Here is a 27757-nt window from a genome sequence, read left to right on the forward strand (position 1 = left end):
TTAACCTGCAAATCGGATGGCCACGATAAAAACCACGTGGCATTCATCCAAAATGCAAACAAACGGCCACGATATCAGCATGAGCAAAAACGCTCATTTTCAGCATGACCTGATCTGTTTCCCAATATGAAAGCTCTCACATGAGAAAGCTGAGTTGGTAGGATTTTTTTAAAAATTTGTGCCCATTTCCATACAAAACCTTTTATTTACATGGGAATGAAACAAACGAGGTCTTACTTTCCAAAACACAACCCTTGCTGACTACAGTACCATACCATAGGCACCAGCCACAAGATAATGGATCACAGGGATTAAGTCTTTCGTTCTCTGAATTTTGATGAAGGATGTCCCTACCAACCACTTTAAAAATGGATGATGACAAAGATTGCAGAAAAACACAACCCATTATGCTTAACTGCCTTGCCCACTGCAGTAACACACACCATAGGCACCAGGGCACCAGCCTGCAGCATGCAGATACGCCATTAAACGAAACCATGCAAAAGAAATATATTTGGTCCTTCCCACAACCATCACCCACATCAAACTGGCTAGCAGGTCGAAACAACTACAAAATAAAACTGTTTGTGCTAATATAGATCCGACACAGAATGACAATAATATGAAACCGTATGGGAGTTCAAAGCAGTATGTAGATCACATGCTGACAACATTTTTTTTGGGTTAGCGATAAGCTGGCACTGAGCCTGCAAAGGAGAACTTGGATGAAACTGGCACAGATGCAATCTCAGATCTAGGATCACCATATAATTGGCTTAATTCTCTATATGTAGCCCCACTGTAGACGGGCCTCTCATATGCTGCAGGGTGCTGTGCACTTGCTTCTCCATAAGCAGCATCGCGATAAAGGGTCCTCTCATATGCTAGAGGCTCTCGTACCTCCAGGGCCAGCCTGGAACCATACAAGTTATCAACATACGCAGCATGAGGTACCATCTCTCTCTCCATGGGGAGCACCTGATACTCCCTCTCATGCAGAGGAACCTGATTGTGGGGAGCCACCTCTTGGGCACGAAGGCCAGCTGCGTACCTTCGATCTTCCACAAGAGGTTGGTATACATCTCTTTCAGGTGCTGGCAAAGAGAGACCACTTCGGATCACTCGACGATTTTCAACTGGATAATATGCATTCTGTGGGGGAGCAAGATGTGCCGATGGCTGAAGCTGCTCATGACGACCTGACACAGGGTAATGACGGTCCATGGGAGGTGGGACATGCCCCACTGATTGAAGCACCTGCTGATTCTCCACATGATAGTAGGGAACACGGACAGCAGAATTTCTGGGAACTGCACTCCATGGTCCCCTAATAGATGGTGCGGCTGCAGCTGATGGACCTGCAGCCGGCACAGGTGCTGGAGCAAGCCGTGCCCCAATAGGCTGGAACAATTTGCAGAGATTCTCAACCTGCAAACACAATATTTAGCACCAACTTAGGGAATACGACAATGTAATGCATTCAGACACATTCATTGTCTAAGCATGCATACCAAGCAACCACAATATGTAGATGCACAGAAACAGCCTATAGCCGAAGACAGTCATTTATTCGCTTACGCTCTGTTTGGAAGCGCATTCTCATCTCCCCATTTCACCTAGGTGGAGTCGATGACTCCACTCCCATCATCCTTCTCATCTCCGCTTCAACAACAGCTCCAAAACAGAGCCTTAATGAAAACAGTAAAGCATATTACTGATGTCATTCTGCAATACCAGCAAGTACATGCATGGTATTGACTACTACTGGGTGGCTAATAGCAGATTGAAATCCAAATCCGGAACTATTTATAACCCAAAGGTTTTCTTTTAGAAACCAAGGGATCGATATCAAATATATTTGGTCCTTCCCACAACCCTTACAATTCAAACACAAAACCCAGCAGTCATAGAAAAATAACAAATTTAAAGAAATGAACACATTAGAATTTGATGATAAAACGAAGGTATGCCCGAAGGTAATTAAATCCAATGAAAATTTAACAGTAGCGACTGACAAGATCATGCAGCATATAGTATCTCATTTTAGCAGTAGTTAATGAAAGTCAATATGAAAGTTAAATAACATTAACAACAGAACAAGGGATTCTTTCATACACAATGATAGATCCCCTCTTTGTGAACACATGAGAGAGAGAGAGAGAGACCTGCTGTGCATTGAGCTCAGGATTAAATTTGAATATCGTGAAGTAGTTATCCTTGATTGCTTGTTTGAAGGTACTTTCTGGCAGAGGCACGCAATCCTTCTGTACTTTAAACTTCACCTGTGCATATAATGAAATTCATCATAAACAAGCCCAACAGTAATGAAAATCACGGGGAAAGAGGAAAGCAAGGTGAGTATGAAACCATCTCAATATGGAAAGGGGCGGCCAATTTAAAAAACAATAACAATCCAAACTCTTGAGAATACATCTTACTAAAGGAACTGAAGTGATGTAAATTCTTTTATAGCAACACCTAATTTTAAGACTGCTTAGTCATAGAATCATTGCAAGCACACAAATGCATGTAAATACACACATAAGCATGCATGTGTAGAAAGCTTTGGAACTTTAATATACATGCACCTTCTCCTGTCCATGTGTGTGAATAAGCATACATCCACTAAGGGTGTGTTTGACTCCCTGTTGAGGTTAGAACAGAACAACTTGCCCAGGACAAAGAGGAATGGTCCTGTCCAGGACACACTGTCCAGCATGTCTTGGATATTTTTTTTAAAGATGCATCGTCCCACACTGTTCCAGGGGGGGTGGGGGTGTCATTACAAAAAAACAGCATGCAGCACGCACATCCGCTGTTTGATGGCTAGCATGTGACGAGCATCCGCGGCATCCTGCACATGCAACCAAACGTGCCCTAAAGGCCCACTTGTTTCAAGGAAAAGACATGGGTTGATGGGAATGTGCTGAGCTGGTGGGAAAGTCCAGGCATTTTCCCACCAGACCCTAAAACAAACAACAGTGGGAAGGGGAAGGGAACATGCTGAGCTGACAGGTGTGGGTCCCACCTTTTCTAAGGGTCCATTGACAAACAGTCAGGTCATGAGGAGACAAGTAAATCCAGAGTTTTTTTTTTTTTTTTGGGGGGGGGGGGGGGGGGGGGGGGGGGTAGACAAGCTGAGGGTTAACAACATGAAATACAAAAAGCTCCTTGAGACAACATGGTTACATTGCTGTGGGAAAAATAACCTCCATGAAGCTCAAGCTATAATCAAGATAAACCATCAGCCTATGCCTCAGAAGAGTGATGCCACTGCCTCAATATGCCCTACAAAGAAGGCAAAAAAACCCTCCACAGTATCTTCTTCAACACATAAAAAAAAATACTAGCAGAAAATAGTTTAAAACAAAAAAAAAAGTGTAAAATAAGTTAAACACTAATTATCATCTAACACCAATATTGTATTGTAACATATCTTATGATACGGTACAATATGTATCATAATTATCTATATCGGGTGTATCATACGATACACCTTCAGGCCGAATCATATTTTTATTTTTTGGGTTTTAAAGACCTCTTGAAGGTCAACTTTTTCATTTGTATAGAAGCCGTTAGAGGGGTATCCACACACCCTAGGAGTTGTGAGAGTGATTTGGGGGTCGATCCATATGCAAAGGAGAGGGCCTTTGCGATTTGCTCAAGAGTGAATTTCCACTATTTTTCTCTCAAGAAAATAGGTTAAGGTAAACAATCTTTGTTTTTTGCTTCTTATTGAGTTTTTTGAGGGAAGATGACATCAGATGATCTAGCATGGCAATGGGGCACTCTAGTAATGAATGAAAACCGATTGAAAATAGAGTGCAACTATTGTCATCATATTGTTTCGAGTGGTATCTTTCGATTGAAGCATCATTTGGTCAGGACACATCACAATGTTGTCGCTTGCATGTCAAAGGATTTGTCGAATGTTGTTTAAATGATAATTTCAACCATTACAAAAAAGACAAGGTAAAAATGGAGTATGCACAGCCCTAGGAGGATGAAGATGAGATCCCTACTTCTAATCCTACAACCCCTAGCATAACATCAGAAGTATGAAGTTTTGCAGTTAAGGAGAAATGTGTAGCTGGTGCGGGTAGTAGTAGTGTTGCAGGCACAAAAATAAGAGGAGAAAGAGGAGGGAGTTCTTCGAGAGGAGGCAGAACTAAAAGCTCTATTAGGACCTTTTTTTCTCCTAGAACTGCCCCTAGGGCGCAACCCAACATTCGTACTACTGACACCTCAACGTTTAGTCAGGTAGGCAAATGTCGCGGTTGGAAGATGGTTCTATGATGTCTACGTTCCTTTCAATGCAGCAAATTCCTTTCATTTTCAAGCTATGACATGCAATAACCAGTATCAGGCTTGAAAATAAAATGCCTTCATATCATGATTTGAAAGGAAAACGTTTAGATACTAATGTGAATGAAGTGAAGGCATATTATGATGAGATGAGGCAGTCATAAAGAGAAACTGTGTGTAGCATCATTGCAGATGGGTGGACAAACAAGAAATCAAGAGCCTTGATAAATATTTTTGTCTATTGCCCCAAAGAAACTACGTTTTTGAAGTCAATTGATCTGTCTGATATGCCCAAGACAGCAAATGTATGGTTCACAGTATTTGATTAGGTTGTGGAAGAGGTTCAACTTCAAAATATTGTACAATTTATTACCAATAATGCAACAAATTATAGTGCAATAAGTAAAAAATTGAAAAAAAAAATTATGGGTTATTCTTTTGGACCCCTAAGTGCTTCTCATTGTATAGACCTTATGCTTGCGGACATCAACAACATAGATGAAATAAAGGACACAGATGATTGCTGCCAAAAAATTATTAATTTTATTTATAATCATGCATGAATTTTGAGCCTAATGAGAAAATACACTAGTGGTGTTGAGTTGATTTATAGTGCAGTTACTAGATTTGCAACGAATTTTTTGGCAGTGCAAAGTCTAGCAACAAATAGAATTGCATTAATGTTTTCATCATATAAATGAAATGTATATCCCTATGCACAAAAAAGAGCCCACAAAAATTATAGATACTGTATTCAGAAGTAAATTTTGGGATTCATGAATGAAGTTGTAGACAATCTCTATACCTTTTGTGAATGTGCTTCGATAGGTTGACAATGAAGACAAACCAGCTATAGGTTATCTCTATGAAGCCATAGATATGACAAAAGATGCCATCAGAGATCATTTGAATAAGAAGAAAAAATTGTGCATGCCTATATGGAACATTATTGATCATAGGTGAATTGTGCAACTTCAACAACCTATTCATGTTGCAAAATATTTAAATAATGTATTTAGATACTTCCCTCAGTTTAAAATGGACAAAAAAAGTCAACAAGGAACTTTTGGATTGCATCGAAAGGTTGATCCTTGATCATGGCATTCGAGATCAAATTCATAAAGAAATAAAAATGTAAATGCGAGAAAAACTAGAGTGTCTTTAAGCAAATCCATACAAAAAGAAGAAATAGATTGGAACACAAAAGGATCAATGACCTCATCTAATTGTTTTTGTGGTTATAATTGTCTAAACAATAAATTCTTAAAAATGGATTTTAAAGTATATAACCATCATCGGTGTGTATTCATATTCATATTCATATTCATATTCATATTCATATTCATATTCATATTCATATTCATATTCATATTCATATTCAATATATTTGTTTTAAAACTATATACATGTATTTCATATCTACTTTTTTAACTATTGGGTTAAAACGTTTTCGTTTAATAACTATTTGGTTAGAATATCTCCCTTGTAGTTGGAACCTTTATTTTGTTCTCTCTGCATGTTCTTAAAGATGTATGGGTTGAAAAAAAATCTATTTTTAATGCATCATGAAGATAGAGATAGTCGATGCAGGCATTTGGTGAAGATTATCATTAAAGACTTGGATTCTTCTCTTTGTTTCTTTTTTATATTTTCAAACTTCCGGGTATATCACACTGTAAGTTTGAGGGTCTTAAAATGTGTGTGTGTGTATCTATATGAGTGTATATATTATATATTTTTGTAGCTGTTTTATTATTGTAATAGGTTTGAACCATGTAGGGGCATTTTGGTTATTTGCACTTATATAATAGGTATTTCCCATTAAGGGCAGTTTTGACTTTGTCCAGGTTCTATATCACATAGGTGTGGGTGAAGCACTTTAAAAAAACTTGGGTGGGGGTGCAGGGAGTGTGTATGTGTGTGTGTGTGTATATATATATATATAATTTTTAACAGTTTTAAGTTAACACTACGTGTACTTGTATGCATTTATGTATTTATATATAATAATATAGATAAAAATGGACTTGATTAGGGTAACTAAATCTACTTTTGGATAGAAATGGACATCAGTGTAGTTGACTTCACCTAACACAAAGGAAGCTGTGTCCAAATTGTCACACCCGCCTGGGTGCGGGTGCGGGTGCGGGTGCGGGTGCCGGTGCCGGTGCCGGTGCGGGTGCGGGTGCGGGTGCGGCGCCCTGACAGTTTTTATATTTTTTGTATTTTTGTCTTTTACCTCTGTACAAGGGTATATTGGACAAAGTACAATATAGTCGTTGGGATCTCGATCTCCCCAACGACTATATAGTGACCCCATGTAGCATATATAAAGGGGTAAATCCATCTACTTGTTTCTAATGCTTTTTCTAAGCATTCTACATTAATAAATGATTATTATTTTATGTCTTTTGTGTTCTTTTGCATGTGTTCATTAATGTCTATTATAATCTTGTGTATTTGCCATTAATTAGATTGTGTTGTTCCTTTGAGGACTTGTGCTTGTGCACATTGCAATTTTGCTTTCCACTTGTTTCATTACAGATTCCACCAATGAGCCATGTCCTTCATGGTGTACATGTCACTCCAGAATTCACATACTTCCTTGGTCACTTTGAACTGGGCCACACTATCAAGAATGGAAGTATCTACACTACTCACAATCGATGCCAATATTTTAGCATTGTTCATCTGCAACTCCATGTGTTTCCTTTCAAATTCAAAAGTGGTGATGACCTTCTCATCTTCTAGGAACCTCAAGCTCCCATCCACAATTTTTGTCAATGAAATCAAGGCTCCAGACAATCTCTCAATATATTTGATGAGGCTCTTGGATAATATGTGATTCTCAATAGTAGAGGCCCCAAGTGCAATAGTTGGAGTCATTCAACTTGATAGCATGACAAACACAAACTTGTCCATGATGAGCAAGAGATAGATTTGACGAAGAGTTGAAGATTTGGCACACACTCCAAGAATGAGCTTGATTACCAAGAAGGTTCACCAATAAAATCAAGAGCATATTGGTTCTAATACCATGTAATGAGACTTGGAAAAGAAGTGCACATACACAAATCCACTAAGGGCTAGAACAAACACTCAATATAAATAATAATTTTTTTATTAAACACAATAATGCACAAACGAGGCATACATCTACATGGGAAACATCCTATTTAAATAAGGGCTAGACCAACTAGTAGTTAGGCTAGTCCAACAGCTAGTTGGGCTAGTGCCAACAAGTAGAAATGGGACTAAAAAATAGAGAAAAAATACAAAAATGTCCCTAGAGGCCAAAATAATATATATTAAAAATATTTGGTACTAATGAAGGTAAGGAACTAATGAGCTAGAAATCATATGAGCAAGTTGTATCAACTCAATTTAACCACATAGATGTATTTATCATGGATTGTTTGCTAAGGATCCAGCCTTGGATCTTGCATTTCTGATGTAAAAACATGATCTTTTGAGTTATGAGATTTTGGCACATTGTGGGCTGTTGATTTTTGAACCCCTTTAAAAACCTAATTGTGTGTCATAATCACATGATTCAAAATTAGTTTCTTATTAAACAAACCATGTAACATTTGATCTAGAAAAAATTGAAATTTTTTTAAGAAAAGAGTAATTTCTACTCATTAGTTCCTTACCTTGATTAGTAGCCAATATTTCCCCATATATATATATATATATATATATATATATATATATATATATAAGTTTTTAAAAGTTTGAAGGATGGCCACCATTATGTTTTCTTTAATATTTGTTTTCATATTTGACATGTAAACTAGGCTTGAAATGACGCTAGAAACTTTTAAAAAGTCATTGTTCCCTATACTAGAAAAATGCACTAATTTTGTAATAGACTGGCGTCCTTGGGGTTTTGTAAACAACCTTGTGTTGGTGGTTTGGTCAAACAATGATCATTGATGTGTTTGAACTGTAAAGCATCTGCTATCACATCTTAGCATTCTCATCACAAGAAACCCGCTTGAACTAGTAGTTGCATGGGCAATTTCTAGTGGTAAGAGCTACCATGAGTCTGATAAGGATGTTGCCTGTTCAGATCAGCTTACCTAATGTTGGAGAAAAGAGAGGGTGAAAGTGGACATTGGGTAGAATAGATTTCCTTATCTGTCATAGGGTGAGCTTGAAAGAATCACCATTGACTTTTGTCTCGCGGAGCTTAAGAGGCAACTGACATTAGTTTCCCTACAGACAAGGGAAGGCATTAACCTTAACACAGAATGTCGTTATCAAGATATAGGGGCAGCATTTTATGGCCACCTTGTGTCTGAAAAACATCAAAATATGGATAAGAAGCTAGGTTTCAGCCCTATATCTTCTATAGTTATCTGAAAGTGACTGAAAAATAGCTGGTGTGGCCTCACAATCCCAAGAGATTTTGGCCACTTGCATTGTTTGGGTTTTGCCAAGAAAAAAAAAGTTTTTGTATCATACAAAACCCAACTAATTTTAATTTTTTCATGTCATCATTTTAGGTAAATAGAAAAGTTATCATCAAGGAGGCACAAAGTAATTTGATCCCATTAGTTTGAAAATTTTGTATGCATTGGATGTGAAAGAAAAAACAAATATTTTGAATGAAGAAGACATTCAGCCTATCAACGTGAAAAAAGCACAGGAGGTAGATGAGGAGGAGCCCACGTATATTAGAGATGATGTGAATGTCGAAGGAGGAGAAAAAGATCATAATGATTAAGGTTAAAAAACTTGGTTATTTAATAACACTTAAGTATTCATAAACTTGGTTATTTTATTTTTGTTTATGTAATATGAAAGTACGAGTCTTATGGCATGTTCTTAATTGCAAGATAATGTCTAATGTAGCTCATAAGGATAAATGCTTCATATGTGATTTTATAGTTGTATTTTGTGTAATTCACCATTGGTTTATGTGTTATGATTTTTTTAGAATTTTTGCTACTTTTTTTTTATAATTAAAAAGTATTAAAATTTATGATTTTTTATTATGCAATACATATCTTTTTTTGAGCCTGACCAATATGGTTATCGTACAACTTTGGTTGTAAGTATCATATTGTATCGTACTATTCGTATCATAACTATTAAAAATATTGATACGATACACATTTGTATCTCGATACGATACGATACAATTGTGCTTCGTATCTATATCGGTGTATCATATGATACACCACGATATGGGGTGTATCGCACGATACACTCTTAGTGCATTAAAAAAGGGTTTAAGCCCTTTTCGTGAGTTGGGTTTTAAAACCCCTAAAACCGGTCCCCTCGTTTGTAGAGAGGAACTCACACACCCTACAAGGCTTGAGATGTTTTAGTGGCCGATTCTTATGTAAGGGAGAAAGCCTTTGCAATTTTCTAGAGTAAGAGTACATTTTCACCCATTTGTAACCCAAACGAAATAAGGTAAAAAATCTTTTTGCTTCATTTGTGTAAGATTGAAATTGGAAGAGGGTAAGCACCTTCTTTTTTATGTTTTTTCATTTTACCCTTAATCGGTTACTGGATCCTTCTATTGAGACCTTTATGAGTCTTGAGATAGCAAAAGAAGTGTGGGATGTTGCCTTGATGCCTACCCTAATAAATCAAATGTGGCAAAAAAGTATGATGTTAAAGAACGGATTTGTCATTGTAAGCAAGGGGGGCAACCCTTGAGTGCATACTACAATGAGCTAAGTTGTGGGAAGAGCTAGGCTACTACATGAAAATCAGATGTGCTCAATGTATGAAGGAGAACAAAGAAGAGAAGGCTTTTTATTTTTTTGATAGGACTAGATAGTGAATATGAATATATCAAGTCTAGTCTAATGGGGAGAGAGGACCTCCTACCTCTTGGAATAGTGTACTCCATACTCCAGCCAGAAGATCAGAAAAATGTGACTGCTTCAAGTAACTCCAATGTAGAGAGGTCTGCCCTAATTGGAGACTACCATTCATTTTGAGTATCTAGTGAAAGAGGCAGGGAGAGAGGCAGAACCAATATTACAGGACAAGGTAGGGGTACCCCACCTTAGAAGATAAGAAAAAGCTCAGATGCAATCATTGTGGAAAGACTAGGCATACTAAGGAACAATGTTGGCACCTCATAAGAAGACCGAATGGCTGAGGAAATAGAGCCATTAATTCCTCTAGTGGTATATGTTAAAATACAGACATGTAACTGTACAAATATATATATATATATATATATAAAATACCCAATAGGGGTAAATAGATTAGTTTTTTTATTTTTTATTTTTTTCTTTCTTTTTTCTTTTTTCTTTTTTTTTTCATTTCACGCCAAAAGGGGCCCAGAGACATTGGGGGCTCCCAACGACTCTATGGGAGCCCCCTTTTGGTCCACTTTTTGGCCCTCCTTTTGAGGAGGTTCTTTTTGTATAAATAGGGGTGAACCCCTTTGTATTCTTTAAGCCTTAGTGCTCTCTCTCTCTCTCTCTCAATAAAGAGATTTTATATTTTTAGCTTGTGCTTTCCTTAAAGCTTATGTATGTATTGCCCATAGTGGACTTGGTTATTATTCCTTTTGTGTATTGGTCCATTGTTGGACATTGTGAATGCTTTTTAGCATTCTTTATCCTTCCGCATACTTTGTTACATGGTATCAAAGCCATTCGATTCATAAAAGAAAAGGCGTTGATATTCATCTTTACATTCATTGTCTCTATTCTTCATACTCCTTGATGGCATCATGGAATCCAAAATCGACCAATCCTTCAAGCTCGAGGGAAAGAACTACATGATGTGGGCATCGGCAATGGAGAAAAACCTCAAAGGTAAAAACATTTTGGGACTATGTAATGGGTTCTATTCCGGAACCTCGATTAGAGCTCACCAAGATTGAAGGAGGCCAAGAAAAGGCTCTTGAGGGAGATGCTCGTCTCAAAGCCATTGAAGACCACCAAAAGAAAGTTGAAGATTGGGAAAGCAACCAATCCAAGATACATGTTTGGCTCATGAACAATGTTGAACTCAAGGTATGTGCAAATATAGCTAAATTTCGCCGATTCAATGAGGCTTGGTTCTTTATGAAGGGTATGTATACCCAAAAAGACCTTGCAAGAGCATATTTTTTGCAAGAAAAAAATAAAACCACCAAACAAGGTGATTCAAGTATACAAGATTATTATAGTGCATTAAACCCACTATGGAATGAGTTGGCTCTTTTAGAGCCAAAATGGGTTGCTATCGAGGATGTCAAACTAAGACAAAAAAAAATGAAACAAGATCGATTGTTTCAATTTTTGTTTGGTCTACGTCCCGAATTTGAGCAAGTGAAGTCATCACTTCTCCATAGATCTATTTTTCCTCCAATAGAAGATGTCATGGCCGAAATCACATAAAAGGAAACTAGGCTTGGCATGAGTAAAAACATTGATGAAGTGTTTGTCGTATCCAAACCTGGCAACAATGTCAAAACCTATAAATCACCCCATTTTGAAAAACAAGAAAACTATAACGGAAGAAGAAAGATGATTGTATGTCGTCATTGTTATGAGACGGGTCACATCAAACCTGCTTGCCCAAAGCTAAATGGAACATTCAAGCCTAAGGTAGCTTCTCTTGAAGAATCTACCACCAACAAAGAAGATGAAGGCAAGAGTGGAGACCTCAAAGAAACACTTAGGTCAAATATTTATGGCTCTACAACAAATTCTCAAAGTCACTTCCTCCACATCGGGTGCGGCCATTGCATCTACATCGTCACCCGATAATGGGACTTTTTTAAAAATCACAAGTATTGGAACACTTAACTCTCAAAATCTCTTTGTTCCTAAAGTGAGAGTTGTTCCAAAGCTTAATTTGAATCTTTTTTCGATTTTCCAAATTACCGACCATGGATGTGAAATAATTTTCTCATCTAATGGTTGCTTTGTGCAGGATCTCCTGTCCGAGAAGCGGATTGGGCAAGGCCATAGGAAGGGGACCTCTATTATATGGATCATCTAAACCTTCTTACAAACTCTTTTTATACTTATGTACAAGATAAAAGTATTGAAACTTGAGATAAAAAGACTTGGACATCCAAGTTATTCTAAAATGTATCTTTTCCATTTGGAACCAAATTTTGTAAAGAAAAAGACATTAATTGCAAAGATTGCATTTTTGAGAAAATGAAGTCTATTCCATTTCCAATTAGAACATTTCTCTCTACAAGACCATTTGAATTGGTGCACTCGGATATTTGGGGTCCATCTCCGGTCATGTCTAAAGGTGGTTACTCTTACTATGTCACTTTCGTCGATGACTTCACTAGATATGTTTGGATTTATTTTCTTAGTCATAAATCTGAAGTGTTTTCCTTCTTTAAAGAGTTTCAAGTAATATATCCATTCTTAGATCTGATTCCAGTGGAGAATATTTATCTACTGAATTTCAAAATTATTTAAAACAAAATAAAATTTGTCATCAAAAATAGTTTCCTAAAACTCCACGACAAAATGAACTAGCGGAAAGAAAACATAGGCATATTATCGAAACCGCTAGAACGTTGCTTGTCTCTAAAAATATTCTAAAAAAATTTTGAGCCGAAGCCGTCTTGACCTCAATATATTTAATCAATAGAATGCCTTCTTCTAAACTAAAGAATATCACTCCATATGATTTTTGTTTCCAAATTTTCACCCAACTACAATCGCCTTCGCATCTTTGGTTGTAAATGCTTTGTCCTCTTACATAAGAGAGATAAGTTATCTCCAAAGGAGATTGAATGTGTCTTTTTAGGCTATGAGAAAAATAAAAAAGGCTATAGATGTTTTGATTTCAAAAATAACAAACTATATGTTTCAAAAGACATAACCTTTTTTGAAAGAAGAGAATGGATTTGAAAATCTAGGAAAACAAAATGAAATTGATTACATATTTTTACATGATCTTATAGATGATATATGTGATGACTCTACGAATCATCCGAAAAATATAGAGGATACTTGTGATGTATCCAATATTGATATATCACCATACAATGGTGATATCAGCAATGACAATATTAATGTTTATACCCGAAGAGACCAAGAAAGGCCTATTAGTGCCTTGGAGAAATTTTCTCAACTTGTTGAATCTTTAGAAAAAACCCCTCTTAGGAGATCTTCTAGAGAATCAATTTCACAAAATAGGTTTGTGTCATATAAGTCTCTTATACCTAATTATTAGGCTTGTCTGATAACACCACATTCATATTATGAACCTGCTCATTGTAAAAGCCAAAACTATATCACATTGGGTGCCATGAAAGTAGAACTAGATGCCTTACAAAAGGCCAATACTTGGGAAATAGTCAAACTACCTTCACATAAAAAGCCATATTGGATGTTGATGGGTCTTTAAGGTTAAAACCAAATGTGATGGATCCTTAAAAAGATATAAGGCCAGATTAGTGGCTAAGGGATATTCGCAAGAATATGAAATTGACTACGAGGAAACATTCGCTCCAGTAGCCAGAATGACAAGTGTTAGAACCTTAATAGATGTCACATCAATCAAAAAATGGCCTATGTATCAACTCGACGCGAAAATGCATTTCTAAATGAAAATCTAAATGAAGAAGTATATATGGATCCACCACCCGGAGTTAACATTGGACAAGGTCAAACCCTTAAACTTTTAAAAGCTTTATATAGTCTTAAGCAAGCCCCCAATGATTGGTATGATCGATTTAGTGATATCATGATTAAATTGAGATTTCGCTTCTGTTATACTAACATTGCTCTTTTTGTGAAAAGTGTAGGTACTAAGATTGTTATCTTATTACTTTATGTTGATGACATGATTATCACAGAAACTAATCAAGATAGTATTGTTAATGTTAAAAATATGCTAAAAGATAGCTTTGACATGTCTAATTTAGGTTTTTTTAGATATTTCCTTGGCATTGAAGTTGCATATTTTTCCCGAGAATATATTTTGTCACAGATGAAGCTTGTTGCAGATATATGTACTAAGTCTGGCATTTCAAATGATAAAAAGGTGAGTCTCTAGAAATAATAAATGACAAATTAAGGTTGGAGGATGGGGTTCTTCTAGAAGATCCCACACCCTTCAGACAACTCATTGGATCTCTCACATGTCTGACTATCACCAGGCCTCACGTCGCTCATGTTGTTCACTCTGCTAGCCAATTTCAGCATGCTCCTATGATCGTGCATATGGGTGTTGTGCTCTGAGTCATTCGATACATCAAAAACACCATAACTAAAGGGCTATTCTTATCCTCATCTTCATTAAATTTACTAGATTATACCGAAGCAGATTGGGGAGGTAACCCTAATGATAGAATCCCAACTACTGGTTTATGTGTTTTTCTAAAAGATTCTTTAATTGTTTGGAGATGCAAGAGGCAACAAAAAGTTTCGCTATCATCTACTAAAGCTGAATACCGAGCTATGACAACTACTATAATGAAACTTGTTTGGCTTCGAAGTCTTCTCAAAGATATGGGAGTTGACATTTTTGGTGCTTCAAAGCTTTATTGTGACAACAAAAGTGTCATTTATATTGCCAACAATCACACCAAACATATAGAGATGGACTGTCACTATGTTCGTGATGACGTGGAACAATTACATTGACATATATCACATCGGAATATCAGTTAACGAATTTTTTCACTAAAGCTCTTCTTGCTCTATGTTTCATGTATCTCCTTGGCAAACTTTCGGTCATCTCCCCGTAAAGTTTGAGGGGGGGGGGGGGGTGTTAAAATACATACATGTAACTATATATATATATATATATATATATATATATATATATATATATATATATATCAAATACCCAATAGGGGCATTTCCGTCTCTTCACATACTTGTTTTAATAAACAACAATGTAAATAGATTAGTTTTTTTATTTTTTATTTTTTTTCATTTCACACCAAAAGGGGCCCCTCCATAGAGACCTTGGGGGGCCCCAACGATCACAATTGACTGTTGGGGGCTTCCAACGACTCTATGGGAGCCCCCTTTTGGTCCACTTTTTGGCCCTCCTTTCGAGGAGGTTCTTTTTGTATAACTAGGGGTGAACCCCTTTGTATTCTTTAAGCCTTAGTGATCTCTCTCAACAAAGAGTTTTTATATTTTTAGCTTGTGCTTTCCTTAAAGCTTATGTATGTATTGTCCCATAGTGGACTTGGCTATTTTTTCTTTTGTATATCTATCGTTGGACATTGTGAATGCTTTTTAGAATTCTTTATCCTTCCCGCGTACTTCGTTACAATATATTGGGGCAATTGAAGGTCATAAGTAGCGAAGACCGCGGCCAGTTGAAAAAAATGATAGAGGAGCTAGAGATAAAGAAGAGTAATCAGGTGAAAGAAGTTGGATCAACCTCTCCAGCCACTTCTTTTCATGAACAGGGTAATCATTGACTCAGGGCTATGTAGCACAGACTCTTCTAACAAGGCACCGTACCCGCATCCCACCCGCACCCATGGTGGTGCAACACTTGGACATGGCTTCCTTGTGTCAGATGAAGTCAACCACACTGAAGTCTATTTCTGTCCAAAAGTAGATTCAGTTAACCCTAACCAAGTCCGGTTTTATCTACATTATATATATATATATATACATAAATTCACACATACACGTAGTGTGAACTTAAAACTGTTAAAAATTATATATATATATATATATATCCTCCCCGCAGCCCCACACCCAAGTTTTTTTAAAGTGCTGCATTTGCACCCGCACCGTGACAGCTCAGGGGCCACACACCACATGGCTGGTATGAGATCCCAGTTTTACTAACTATTATCCTCCTGATCCCGACGGGAACTTAAGAATAGCATATGAAACGTTCTCCCCAATAATTGGGAAAGGAATTGTAGTCACACTATTTTCCCTTGCATTCTATTGTACATGCTCCAAAATTCCCTATAAATCTGTTGTCCGTTAGTTCTATCACCAAGGACTTAAATTGCTCACCTGAAGACGGGCAGACTCTTTGGACATAGGCATGAGGCAGCGAGGTTGTACAAGCTTGGAACAGTTCAGAAATCATCTGTGAAGGGTTATCATGTGTCGTCTGAGTCGGAAACGGTTCTGTTGTTGCACCTGAGACTTGGGCATGTGCCCCACTCAAAGTTGCAAATTTTGTACCCAGCAGTTGTAAATAGGGTAAAGTGTCAGGTTTAGCATTGTGACACTTGCCAAAGGGCAAAACAGTGTTAGGGTGTTATTTCATACTAGTCAGTCGGTTAGTTTTGAGCCTTTTGAATTAGTTCATACTGATGTTTGTGGGCCAGCACCTATAATCTCATTTTTTGGTTATAAATATTTTGTGATATTTTATAGATGACTTCTCAAGAGTTACAGCTGCATTTTTGCTAAAGTCCAAAGACGATGCGGCTATTTTTCCTTTTTATCATAAAATGGTTGACAATCAATATCATGAAAGAGTGAAGATTCTTCGATCTGATAATGATGGAGAATATATTTCTTCTCAGTTACAGAGTCAACTTCACAAACACGATATCGAATCTCATACCATGTCCTAATACTCTCCAATAAAATGTGGTTGCCAAAAAGAAAAAGCATCTCTTAGAAGTTACCCGATCTCTTATGCTTGAAATGAATGTGCCTAAGATGTACTAGTGAGAAGGTGTTGTAGCTGTCGTCTATCCAATAAATAGAATGCCACAAATGTGTTAGTGCCAACACTTATAATCTCAATTTCTGGTTATAAATATTTTGTGATCTTTATAGATGATTTCTCAAGAGTTACAACTGCATTTTTGCTAAAGTCCAAAGATGACAGACACGTCTATTTTTCCTGTTTGTCATAAAATGGTTGAGAATCAATGTCATGCAAGAGTGAAGACTCTTCGATCTGATAATGGTGGAAAATATATTTCTTCTCAGTTACAAGGTCATCTTCACAAACACAATATGAATCTCATACAACGTCCTAATACTCTCCAATAAAATGGGGTTGCCAAAAGGAAAAATCGACATCTCTTAGAAGTTACCCGATCTCTTCTGCTTGAAATGAATGTGTATTGGTGAGGTGTTCTAACTGTCGTCCATCCAATAAATAGAATGCCCACAAATGTGTTAAATGGCAAGTCTCCTCTCAATGTTTTGAAACCTGGAGAACCTCTTTCATATTACCCCAGGGTTGTTTGGTTGTCTGCTATGTGCATATTCCAGCTATTTATAGAGATAAGCTTGATCCAAGAGCCAAGAGACCTATGTTCATAGGTTATGCTCCTGGGAAAAAGGGATACAAATGTTATGGTCCAGTTATGAAAAAAAAAGTTTATTTCTATGGATGTGATCTTTTTTGAAGGGATACCATATTATACCAATGAAAGTTGTTGGGGGAAGTTTCTAAGAGAAAGTGAAGAAGGTTTTGATACCCTCTGCCTTCCTGGAGTTCCTTTAGACCATAGCCATGAAAGTAAGTTTTGGTACGAAAGTAGCCACGGAGAATACAATGTCTCAAATCCTGAAGTCATTAAAACCTATACAAGGGGAAATAGAAACATCTTCATGCCTTCTATTATCCACTCTAGCAGAACCTCCTGATTCAAGATCCCAAGAAGACTCCAAATCTAGAACCAAAAAACTTTTGCACCACCAGTAAGTCATCTTGTTTTACCTATGAAAGGAAAAAGGCAATGTGTCACTAACCCCTTGTATAATTTTATATTTTACCAGTTTGTTTCTAATTCATACAATACCTTCATCACCACTTGTGATTCAGTTCCTATCACAAGGAGTGTGGAAGATGCCATGAAAAATCCTAAATGGAACGAGGCTATGGAAAGTGAATTGGAGGTTCTTCAGAAGTATCAAACATGGGATCTAGTACCATTGCCACCTGGGAATAAGATTGTGGGATGCAAGTGATGTATACTATCAGGAGACTTTTGCTTCAGTGGCGAAGATAGACTCTAATAAGTGATACTTGCTATAGTTGCATTTCAGTTATGGCCTCTATACCAATTAGATGTGAAGAATGCCTTCCTACATGGAGATATCATTGAAGTGTATGTCTCTCCCCTATTGCTTACAACCAGCAGAAAATCAAAATGTTGTATGCAGATTAAGGTCATCTATAGATTAAATCAATCCCCTCATGCATGGTTTGACAAGTTCAGCACAGCGGTTACGAGTTTATATACCAAAGAAGCACATGAATGTACTCTTCATAAAAAGGGGGCAACTAGTGGGTATTCAGACAGTGTATGTTGATGATATAGTTGCCAATGGAAGTGATAAAGAGAAGATCAAGAAGTTAAAGTTGCATCTAAGGAAAATGTTCGACATCGAAGACTTCAAAGTATGCCTAGGATCTCTTGAGTGAAACAAGAACGATGGATGTAACCACATGGGTGCATGGGTGCAAACTGGGCAGGATCTATAGATGATAGAAGATCTACAACTGGATACTACACTTTCGATGGAGGAAACTTGGTATCTTGAAAAAGCAAGAAGCAAGTTGTAGCGTCAAGATCTAGTGCTGAGTCTAAATATCGAGAATTGGTGCTGGGAGCATGTGAAGGAATATAGGTGAGATCAATAATGCAAGATGGGTTTTGAGGTTGAAATGCCCATGACCATATATTGTGACCTTAGTTGTCAAAAGTTGCACCTAGGCTGGCTAGGCATAGGGCCACCGCCTAGGCTTACGGGTCTAGGCGGTAGGGCCCTGTTTTTTTACCTAGGCTGCCTAGGTTGAAAATGCCTAAGCCGCAGGGATATAGTTGTCATGTTTTTTTAAATTTATTTCTTTTCTTTCTTTTTTACTTTTTCTTCCTCCCATCCCAAAAGCTCGCTTTTTTTATTCTCTCCTTGTCGTCCGATCTGATGCACAGTTGCACACACATATATATGTTTTCTGTGTAATTGTAATATATCATAAACATATACAATTATATATAATATATACATATATGTATATTTAATTCATATATAATTTATGAGTTATTTATTTGACTGTTTTTATGTAATATAATTATTTTACAATGTTCGGCAACATATTATATATCTATTGCTTATTGTTGATTGATTTTATGTTGTATACATGTTTGTTATTAATTTTAGTAGTTTGTTTATATATTTTATATGTTTTTTTAAATTTTTTTGCTTGTTACATATTTTATATGTTTTAAAAAAAATGATCAACAACAAATGCATGAAGCATAAGATATTGCTATCATTAAGCATAGTAAACATGTTATATTACAAAACCTGCCCAAATATTATTAAGACTAACAACAAAGATGTATCCAACATAAAATTGATCAACAAATGCACAAAGTACAAAATACCACTATCGTGAAGCATAGCTGCATAGTAAACCTGTTATATTATAAAACCTGACAAAAAGTTAAGACACATCTACATACATAAACAAACACATAACAATTCAATGTCACATCTACATAAACAAACACCCATAACAAATTAATTAAAAAAACAAAAAAAGCACATAACAAGTTGCAGGGTACCGATTTTCCCGCCTACGCAAGGACCGATTAGGCGCTGGTGCGGCCTGTCGGGATGGATTGGATGATGTTGCCATTGGCTCCCCAAATTCATTTAGAGGCAAAGCAGCAGACCGATAATGTAGTGACAAACCGAAGTCGCTAAGCGGCTCGTGTGCTTGGGCACGTGTAAGAAGAGGTGCCAGTGTGAGGTGCATGTAGCACACAAAACACAATAAATACAAACTCATGCAAGAAGGGTTAAAAGGCCAAGTGAGAAGAGGTTTCATCTAGTCCAATCACTAGGAGTACAAGTTCTCTCAACGAGCAGGCAAGCCTGGGTACACACATTGAATGAGGCTCCAAATGTGCCCACAGGCACTTAAAGTACAATTTATCACACACGCAAGAGGTAGGAAAATTTGCACATGTTGCGTGAAATAGCATAGAGCCCAAGGTGCAGGCATCACCCTACCGCACGCGGTGGGCAGGGTAGTGCGCAATCACAGTCGCAAGCAGAGTTGTGCCAGTGTGTGCACTCGGTGATTGCCTCAGTGTGATAGTGCATGCATGCGTTGATGTGTGCACGGCCGTGTGATGGGTGCAGCACTATGGGCATGCGCAAGGGGGCGCGTGCACAAGGGGGGTGTGAGCGTGAGTGCAGCAAAGTCCAAGGGAGGTTTTTCAGGAATAAAGGGGGCAGCAATGTAGGGCGAATGGCATCCGAAGGCCTAGGTGCCACGGGTGGCCCACATGTCTCGTTTTGTTAAAAAAAGATGCACACCTCCCGTGCGCACAAGGGGGAGAGGCTTGGTGCCTATGCGCAAAGTGTAGCATAGTGAATGCACGGCCAAGTCCTTCAGCATTTTGCCACACTTGTGGCAATAGCCTTTGGGCAAGTGGTGGTCCAATTTGTTGCATAGTGAGGGCGTAAATGATGTGATTATGTGCAATGGTGTGCCTAACTACCTGAAACTCACAAAGCTTGGATCTCTTACAAGTGTAATCCTGCACGCTCTCTAACGAAAATTTAGATAGTGTGCTTAAAGATTAATACATGAGAGGGAGGGGAGATCCAATTGTTTAGAAATAATCTCACCAAGGTTCGCCAAGCACCGACGTGGTTGCAAGATGAGCTTCTACGCGTACACGCCTCCATTTGATTGACCTAATGCGAAGAACTTCCTTTTGGTGAAGAGGAATGCCTAAAGATGCCTTTAGAATGCGAGGATGCTCCTGAGCTCGCCGAATGTGTGTCGATTCCACGTTCATCATTGATCGCTTGTCGAAAGTGGCCCAAGTAGACCCAAATGCTCAAAGCACTTAGGTGATCTGATTGGGGATTAAGAAGGATCCTAATTCCCGATTTAAGTGAACACTCCCACTTAATTGGAGAAGAGAGAGATTAATTCCTAACTAAGGTCATAACCTCATAATGGAGTTCAAAGTTCTTAGATTTACAATATGTCAAACTCGCCCCTCCCTCTTGGTTTATATAGAGCACAAGTGAGAGAGGTGGTGGTTTACAAAGTTATTACCCTAGCTACCGTGGTTTTCTGAGAAAACAATAGTCTAAGCATCATTGCTTTACAAAACAAGTAGCATTACATTATTGGCTATTGTGGTTTAGGCTAAAACCACTGTAGCCCACCATTCTAGATACTCATTAAAGGAGATTTGATGAGACAACCTCCTTGGCAAGGTGAGCCCCCATGGGAGTGAGGTGGCTACTGTCATTTATTGCATATAATTGTTTTGATATGTGATGTAGTTTTATCTTATGCTATTCAGCATTGTTTCTTGTGTTACGAATTATTTTTATATTTTTCCTGATTTTTAAAAATTTTTATTTAAAACATACACTTTTTATGATACACTACAATACGATACAATACGCATCTTATGTTGGGCCCATTCGATACGGGTTACGATATGCTTTTTACAACCTTGTTCGAAAGTATTATGCCTTAGAGCCTATTGTGAAACAAAATGCTCCTTACATGGAGGTTATGCCTCATTGAAGACTTAATCGTCAACTCTATGCAAAGGCACTTTTAGTCCAAGTCATCATAGATATCTTCGCTCCAAAGAGGGGATTTTGCCCAATTGGAGGGCACAAGCCCAGGATAAAGAAATGGACCTTAAGTTCAAAATAAGGCACTTTTCATATCCAAGTTTTCCTTTGGTCCATAAATTATTTTGGGTTCATTAGTGTATACTTGCCAAGCATCTTTTTCTTGCATAAAATATTTGATCTCGTTAACCAAGATTGCCTAGGTGATCACACCAACTTAATATAATTTTTCCATCAACTAATTCACCCATTGGTCTTGGATATTTCATAGTTCGGGCAACTAAAAAAGCTACAAGATCCTATAAAAATTAACTTACAAAAGTAACGACCAAAAGGAAGCAAAGATTTATATCTAAAATTTTGCAATAGAAAAGATCATGCAAAAAAAAAGCACAACACTTCATGCTTAAAATGAGTAAATTAAAAATAAATGCAACTATCTACCAAAAATTATATAGCTTCAAAGTCGACAAATTTCTCCAACAAACCTCAAATAGATCAAAGGAGGACAGTCAAGGTACACACTTTCCCATGCTACGCAAATATAACATATGATAAACTTAACCAAAGAATGTTTTGGTAATAAACTTGCTACAATAATTTCAACAACAATGGATTTAGAGGAGTTGTTATTTTCATGTTAGGTTGCAATAGTTGACAAGTAGTAGTTATTCTTAAAGGTTTGAAACAATCAAGACGACACATTATGCCCTTGTACAAATACAAAATGAAGATTGCAAATCATGATGAATTTTGTAACCTCACCTGAGCAGGGTATTTTCCACCGAAAGCATCCGGCTCCAAACTCATCCCACCATCCGATGAAGCCTTGTAGATTCCATATAGAAGCTTCAAGTCAAAATCATAAAGGAAAAGCTTTGTGCCACGTTTGACATTCCTCACTACTTGTTCTCTGTTTGAAGGGAGACCAAAGACACGATATTGATAACATTCCGGCTTGGTTTGTGCATTGCACATGAAGATTAATCCAGCAATTTTTTCACTAGCGCTAGCACCATTGTTTTCTTCATATGTTTCTCCCTTCTTATCACCAGCAATGCTAACTTCTTTTTTTAATAACTTCTCTTGAAGTTTCGGCTTAGTAACCTTCCCTTTCTTAAGCAAAGTTGCTCCTCCCTTATCCTTATTCTTGAGCTTCTTAGGTTTTCCCATTGTGATGACTGTTTATGCAAAAACCAAAAGATTCTTAGAATATATCAATATGTTGAGATAATGCAGCTACTAAACATGTTAAGGAAAAACCAAGGCAATAAATGTTGCCACTAAGAAAAAACATTTAAGAAAAGCATCCCATGACATAGTATAAATCAAGGTATCCACTAAACACATCATAAAAAATAGAGTAGATCATGTCAAAGGCACCTCTAAGAATATTAGGGTCAAAATTCTTCAAAAACTATTAATCTTAAGAGAAATAGTATGCAAGACCTCATGGATGGAGAGCTCTTAGGCCATATCTTGATTCTCAATACCAATCAAACTCTAGATGGGCATTGAGGTGTTCTTTCAAAGGCCCGAAAAGATCCACGCCCATGATGTTTTGAATGTTCATCTTCGAAGATGAATGACATATAAGGCACCCCTATCGTGATACTTTAATATGCTCTCCACTTAGAATACATCGACTATGGTCATTTAGGAGTAAGTGAAGCGACTATGAAATGTTTGGATGTTGCTTTGATAGTCAAAAAACAAAATCTCAATAGTTGTATTTGAGAGATCACATGATGCTCAAGGGCCATGGACAAAAACTTTCCTCAAAAGCAAAACAAAAAAATGGTGATTACATGTTTATTAATAAAGTAGAGGTTAACTTGATCAATTAAGGAATGCCAGCTCTCAATTGATGAGACAATGGGTAACTCAATAACATAAACCCTACAAGTTTAAAAGAGTGTTGTCCAACAAAGAGAAAAGAAATAGATGAAATTATAAGTGTACGTACCATTTATATATTATGTCAATAATAAATGCATATGGATCCGTAGATTAAGAAAATGGCATTAGACAAACCATCTGCACACAATTAAAGGTAGTGTTTAAATGTGCTTATAAATAGATTTGTTTTAGATATTGCAGATTCTATTTTTGTATGTAGCACAAGTTCTCCCCCCGTGAAATACCTAGAGATCAGTTCCTTTAATGGGATTTCTATACAAATATTGAAAATCCATCATTGACTGATCTAGGAGAAAGCTATAAAATCTTGGAAGGCATGCTATCTATTCTTTGCTGGTAGAATTATCTTGATCAAACACGTAGATGCATACTTTTCTTCCTGCTCACCATTTTGAAGTTATCGAAAAAAATGAAGAAGTTCAACTAAGTTGTTTTCCTTGTTTCTATGGAATGGTCAAAGGGGTTGGGCATTAGGATACTGAAAACCCTCAACAAAGCCTTCTTCCTCAAATGATGGTGAAAGCTAGCAAACTTTGGATGGTGTGCATATGTACTCAAAGAGAAATAGAGTTGTAGGTATGCTTTTCACTTCGCAATGTAATACTGCTAGTTCTGCATCTTCAAGTATTTGGAAAGCATGGTGTGAAGTTTTCCTAGAATTCCAAGGAAGTAGAAGGTTGAAATTGAGGAATAGTAAAAACGCTAGCTCTTGGCTATGGTGATACTTTAAGATCGATATTTGAGAGTTTTTTTGTCCACGCCCAAAAAAAAAAACGGGTTGCTAGTTACTACTGCTTGGGGTCAAGTTCTTGGGCATCATTTTGGAGGAACCTCACTTCCCTCGAAGAGGATGAATGGATTCTTTTATACCAGTCCTCCCAATTGAGTCAAGCTAACAATGAACTTGAGTGGTTGAGGCCTTCTCTTTAAGATCAGCTTATGTATTGTTTTTGGAGCCATCAAACACTATATTTCCAAGGAAAACTATATGTTGCCCACACCCAAACTTTAAGATCAGCTTATCTATCCCTTTTGGAGCCATCAAATGATATGTTTCCAAGGAAAACTATATGAGGCACAAACCCAAACTCAAGAGTCGTCACTCTTACTTGCTTCTACATGTATTGTCTGAAGTAGGTGAATAATCAATGGCACCTTCTTTGGTTATGCCCAACCTTCAAGTATATTCGCAACCTTGCTTAGCCTTAGTAAAAATTCAGAAACTGGAGAAACACATCTACTTGGCAATGAAAGATTTTCATTTATTGCTTGTAAGCAATAAATTGAAATGAATCCAAGCAATCACCAAAGTCTTAGAAAAAGCAATGAAAGAAAAAAATTATAAAATACTTGAAAATTTCAAATAAGATTCAAGTAAAGCTAACAGAACAAAGGAGGTGTAACTTTTCTCCTTATCAAATAAATAGAATAGAAACAGGTCCTCATACAACTCACAGTTTAGTCTCCTTAGAAAATATAAAAGGGCCTTAACACTTGTGGAACTAATTAAAAAACATTATTAATATATAAATATAAAAGATGAACTATAGCAGGGGCCAATGACGATCCAATGCAACCCAGCTCGACCTATAGAGTATAGATTGAGTGGGCCAACCAGATTGTCCACATATCATGCTTGCAATTGCCAAAAGGCCAAAGATCGACTAACAACTTGGTTTGCATTGGGCTTACTTGGACTTTCAGCCACAGCTTGTACTTATGGCCCATCGACTAGGCAAAGCAAGACAAGCCCACCTTTACACCCACCAAGAAAAAGGATTTTATATTTCATCTCCAACCCCACAAGAAAAAAATTTGTCATTCACTTAAATAATCACAGATGAACAGAAAGCTTCTGGTCTCGCAAATGTAAAAAATAAAAACTACAAAACCCCATCAAAGATTTCATCATATTCCACAAAACCCACCAGATAAAAAAACTGTTGTCATGGCTTAAAGAAACATTCCTACCTTTGCATTGGATCACGTAACTAGAAGTAGACATTTTTCTTCAACACCCAATAAAGAGAGAAAGAAACTTTCAACGTGCCCTGAACAATTGAGATTCGTTGATCAAGAAAGGGTTGGTGCTTAGGGCTTGTTTTGGCATCGAGGGTCCCAAAAAAACAAGGGAGAAGGGGATTCCGAATTCCCCTCCCCCTCCACACACTCACCCACCCCACCCGACCCCCACCCCCAAATCCTGCATACCTGTGTATCCAGACTTCCAAACAGAGCCATAGGTGTGTTTTAAAATCCACCACACAAATCTTAGGAATTTAGTTGAAGACTGTCAAAGGGAGCACCGCTACTGGAAAAATAGAAACTAATATCACATCGATACAGGCAAGAGTATGAGATACAACACGGATAAAAAAAGGTACAACACAAAAATTCCAAATAATGTGTATTTGTGTGTGTGCAATTCGCACACACTAGATAAACGCTCGCAACCTGAGTAATCAATAATTGTAACCCTAAAAATCCAAAATAGCAAGTAGAACTCTTCCATAACAAGAACAAAACGAACAAAATCGGATGGATACGAATGCAGCAAAACCCTAAAAATGCAAGCAGATGCTAGGGCAATCAAAATCTCCGGAAAACGACGAATAGGCAGAGAAAATTAAAATGACACTCCGGAAACCGTCCTGATCAAACAAAATCAGGGCCAAAATTTCTCAGAAACCATCAAGATGTAGAAAAAAAGGAGGGGAAGAAGGGGAGCGTACCAGAGATGGAACGACCACAATATTACCGGAATCCGAGCCCTGTCCGCCCGAGAGAGAAGTCGAAAATGTAGGGATAAACGCAGGAGGCAGATATTTATAGGCGTTCCTCGAGAAAATGGACGGCCCAGATCAGAGTCAGGAACCCTCGTGCGACGGATGCTAGACACGCGTTCAGTCAACCTTCGTATCCGCGGCCTGCGCGTGGTAAGGGACGAGTTCGGGGCTCGACAACTTGGCTAAGTGGGTCAACCTGAGACCGATTTTGCCCCCACACCATAGTGACAAACGTTTTTTTTCGACAAAATCTCGTTTGTCAAAAACTGGCGAGAAATTAAAAAAAAAATCATAAATCTTAAGTTTAATAAATATTTTTATAAGAAAATATTAATAAAAATTATTTAAAAATAAAAATACACGGTTTTTCACAATAAATAGCCATTTAAAACGTAAATATCGCATTTAAATCATGGTATTTATGTTTTCTCATAAATTTCACGATATTTTGAAAATCTTACGAGAAATTGTTGTTTTAAACTTTCAGGTAATTTCTCGCGATATTTGTTACAGAGCCCCACACATACCTCCTGCTCTCTATGGGTCTTGCAGCGTAGCGATTAAGGGTAAGTTCACTGAGTTTTAGACTGATAGGACAGTGACGGTAGGCAGGACCAGATGTACCAAAAATTAATTACTCTAAAAAGCTCAAAGCTTTTCGCTCGGGAGTTTGGAACCCACACTAATAGCAAAAACTATCTCCAAAAAAGACACCTTGATGCAAGCAAATGCTATCGCTATGAATTTGGCTGGGTAGCTCACAAGGGCTTCGCTCATTTGGTAGGAGCAACATGGGAATGCCATCAAAATGATGGTCGCTGTGAGTTTAAAACTTACATTTGTCTTTGCTTCAGGGTGCACAAGGAGGACTTGAGGTTTTTACACCAATGAGTTCGCAATTGAGTGGGATTGTTTTCCTCAATTATTAAAAAAAAAAAACATGGTATTTACCTTTTTAACCATGCAACATTGTTCGTCCATCTCAAGATGTAAGGTTTCTCTTAACCATTGTAACAAGTGGTATTGGGCTTGCTTTCCTTCACACCTATCACAGGTAATCCGTTTTAAGGTTACAAACTCAATGGTAGTAACCAAACACCAATGTTGTTCCTTCGGTTGTATTGGCGCAAACCATGTATAATAGTAGCATTCATAATTGCATTTTGCTGCTGTTGATGATGTACTTACTGGTGGGGGGGAGGGGGGCTAAACCTAGGGATGTCAATGGCTCAG

At 37.4% G+C, this 27757-nt stretch overlaps 1 protein-coding gene across 1 annotated transcript; it reads right to left on the reverse strand.

The window, feature by feature from the left end:
* Positions 1–501: 501 nt before the first annotated feature.
* LOC149811340 (uncharacterized) lies at positions 502–26544 on the reverse strand. The gene is made up of 4 exons (XM_089993561.1): positions 26471–26544; positions 22584–22999; positions 2166–2282; positions 502–1428 (listed from the first exon to the last, which is right to left on the reverse strand). The coding sequence occupies exons 2-4, from the start codon at positions 22989–22991 to the stop codon at positions 685–687; spliced, it is 1269 nt and encodes a 422-aa protein (XP_089849687.1). The 5' UTR covers positions 22992–22999; positions 26471–26544; the 3' UTR covers positions 502–684.
* Positions 26545–27757: the final 1213 nt, after the last annotated feature.

The sequence above is a fragment of the Nuphar pumila genome, chromosome 17 (genome assembly GCF_984573655.1).
Source record: "Nuphar pumila chromosome 17, dmNupPumi1.hap1.1, whole genome shotgun sequence".
Lineage (NCBI taxonomy): Eukaryota > Viridiplantae > Streptophyta > Magnoliopsida > Nymphaeales > Nymphaeaceae > Nuphar > Nuphar pumila.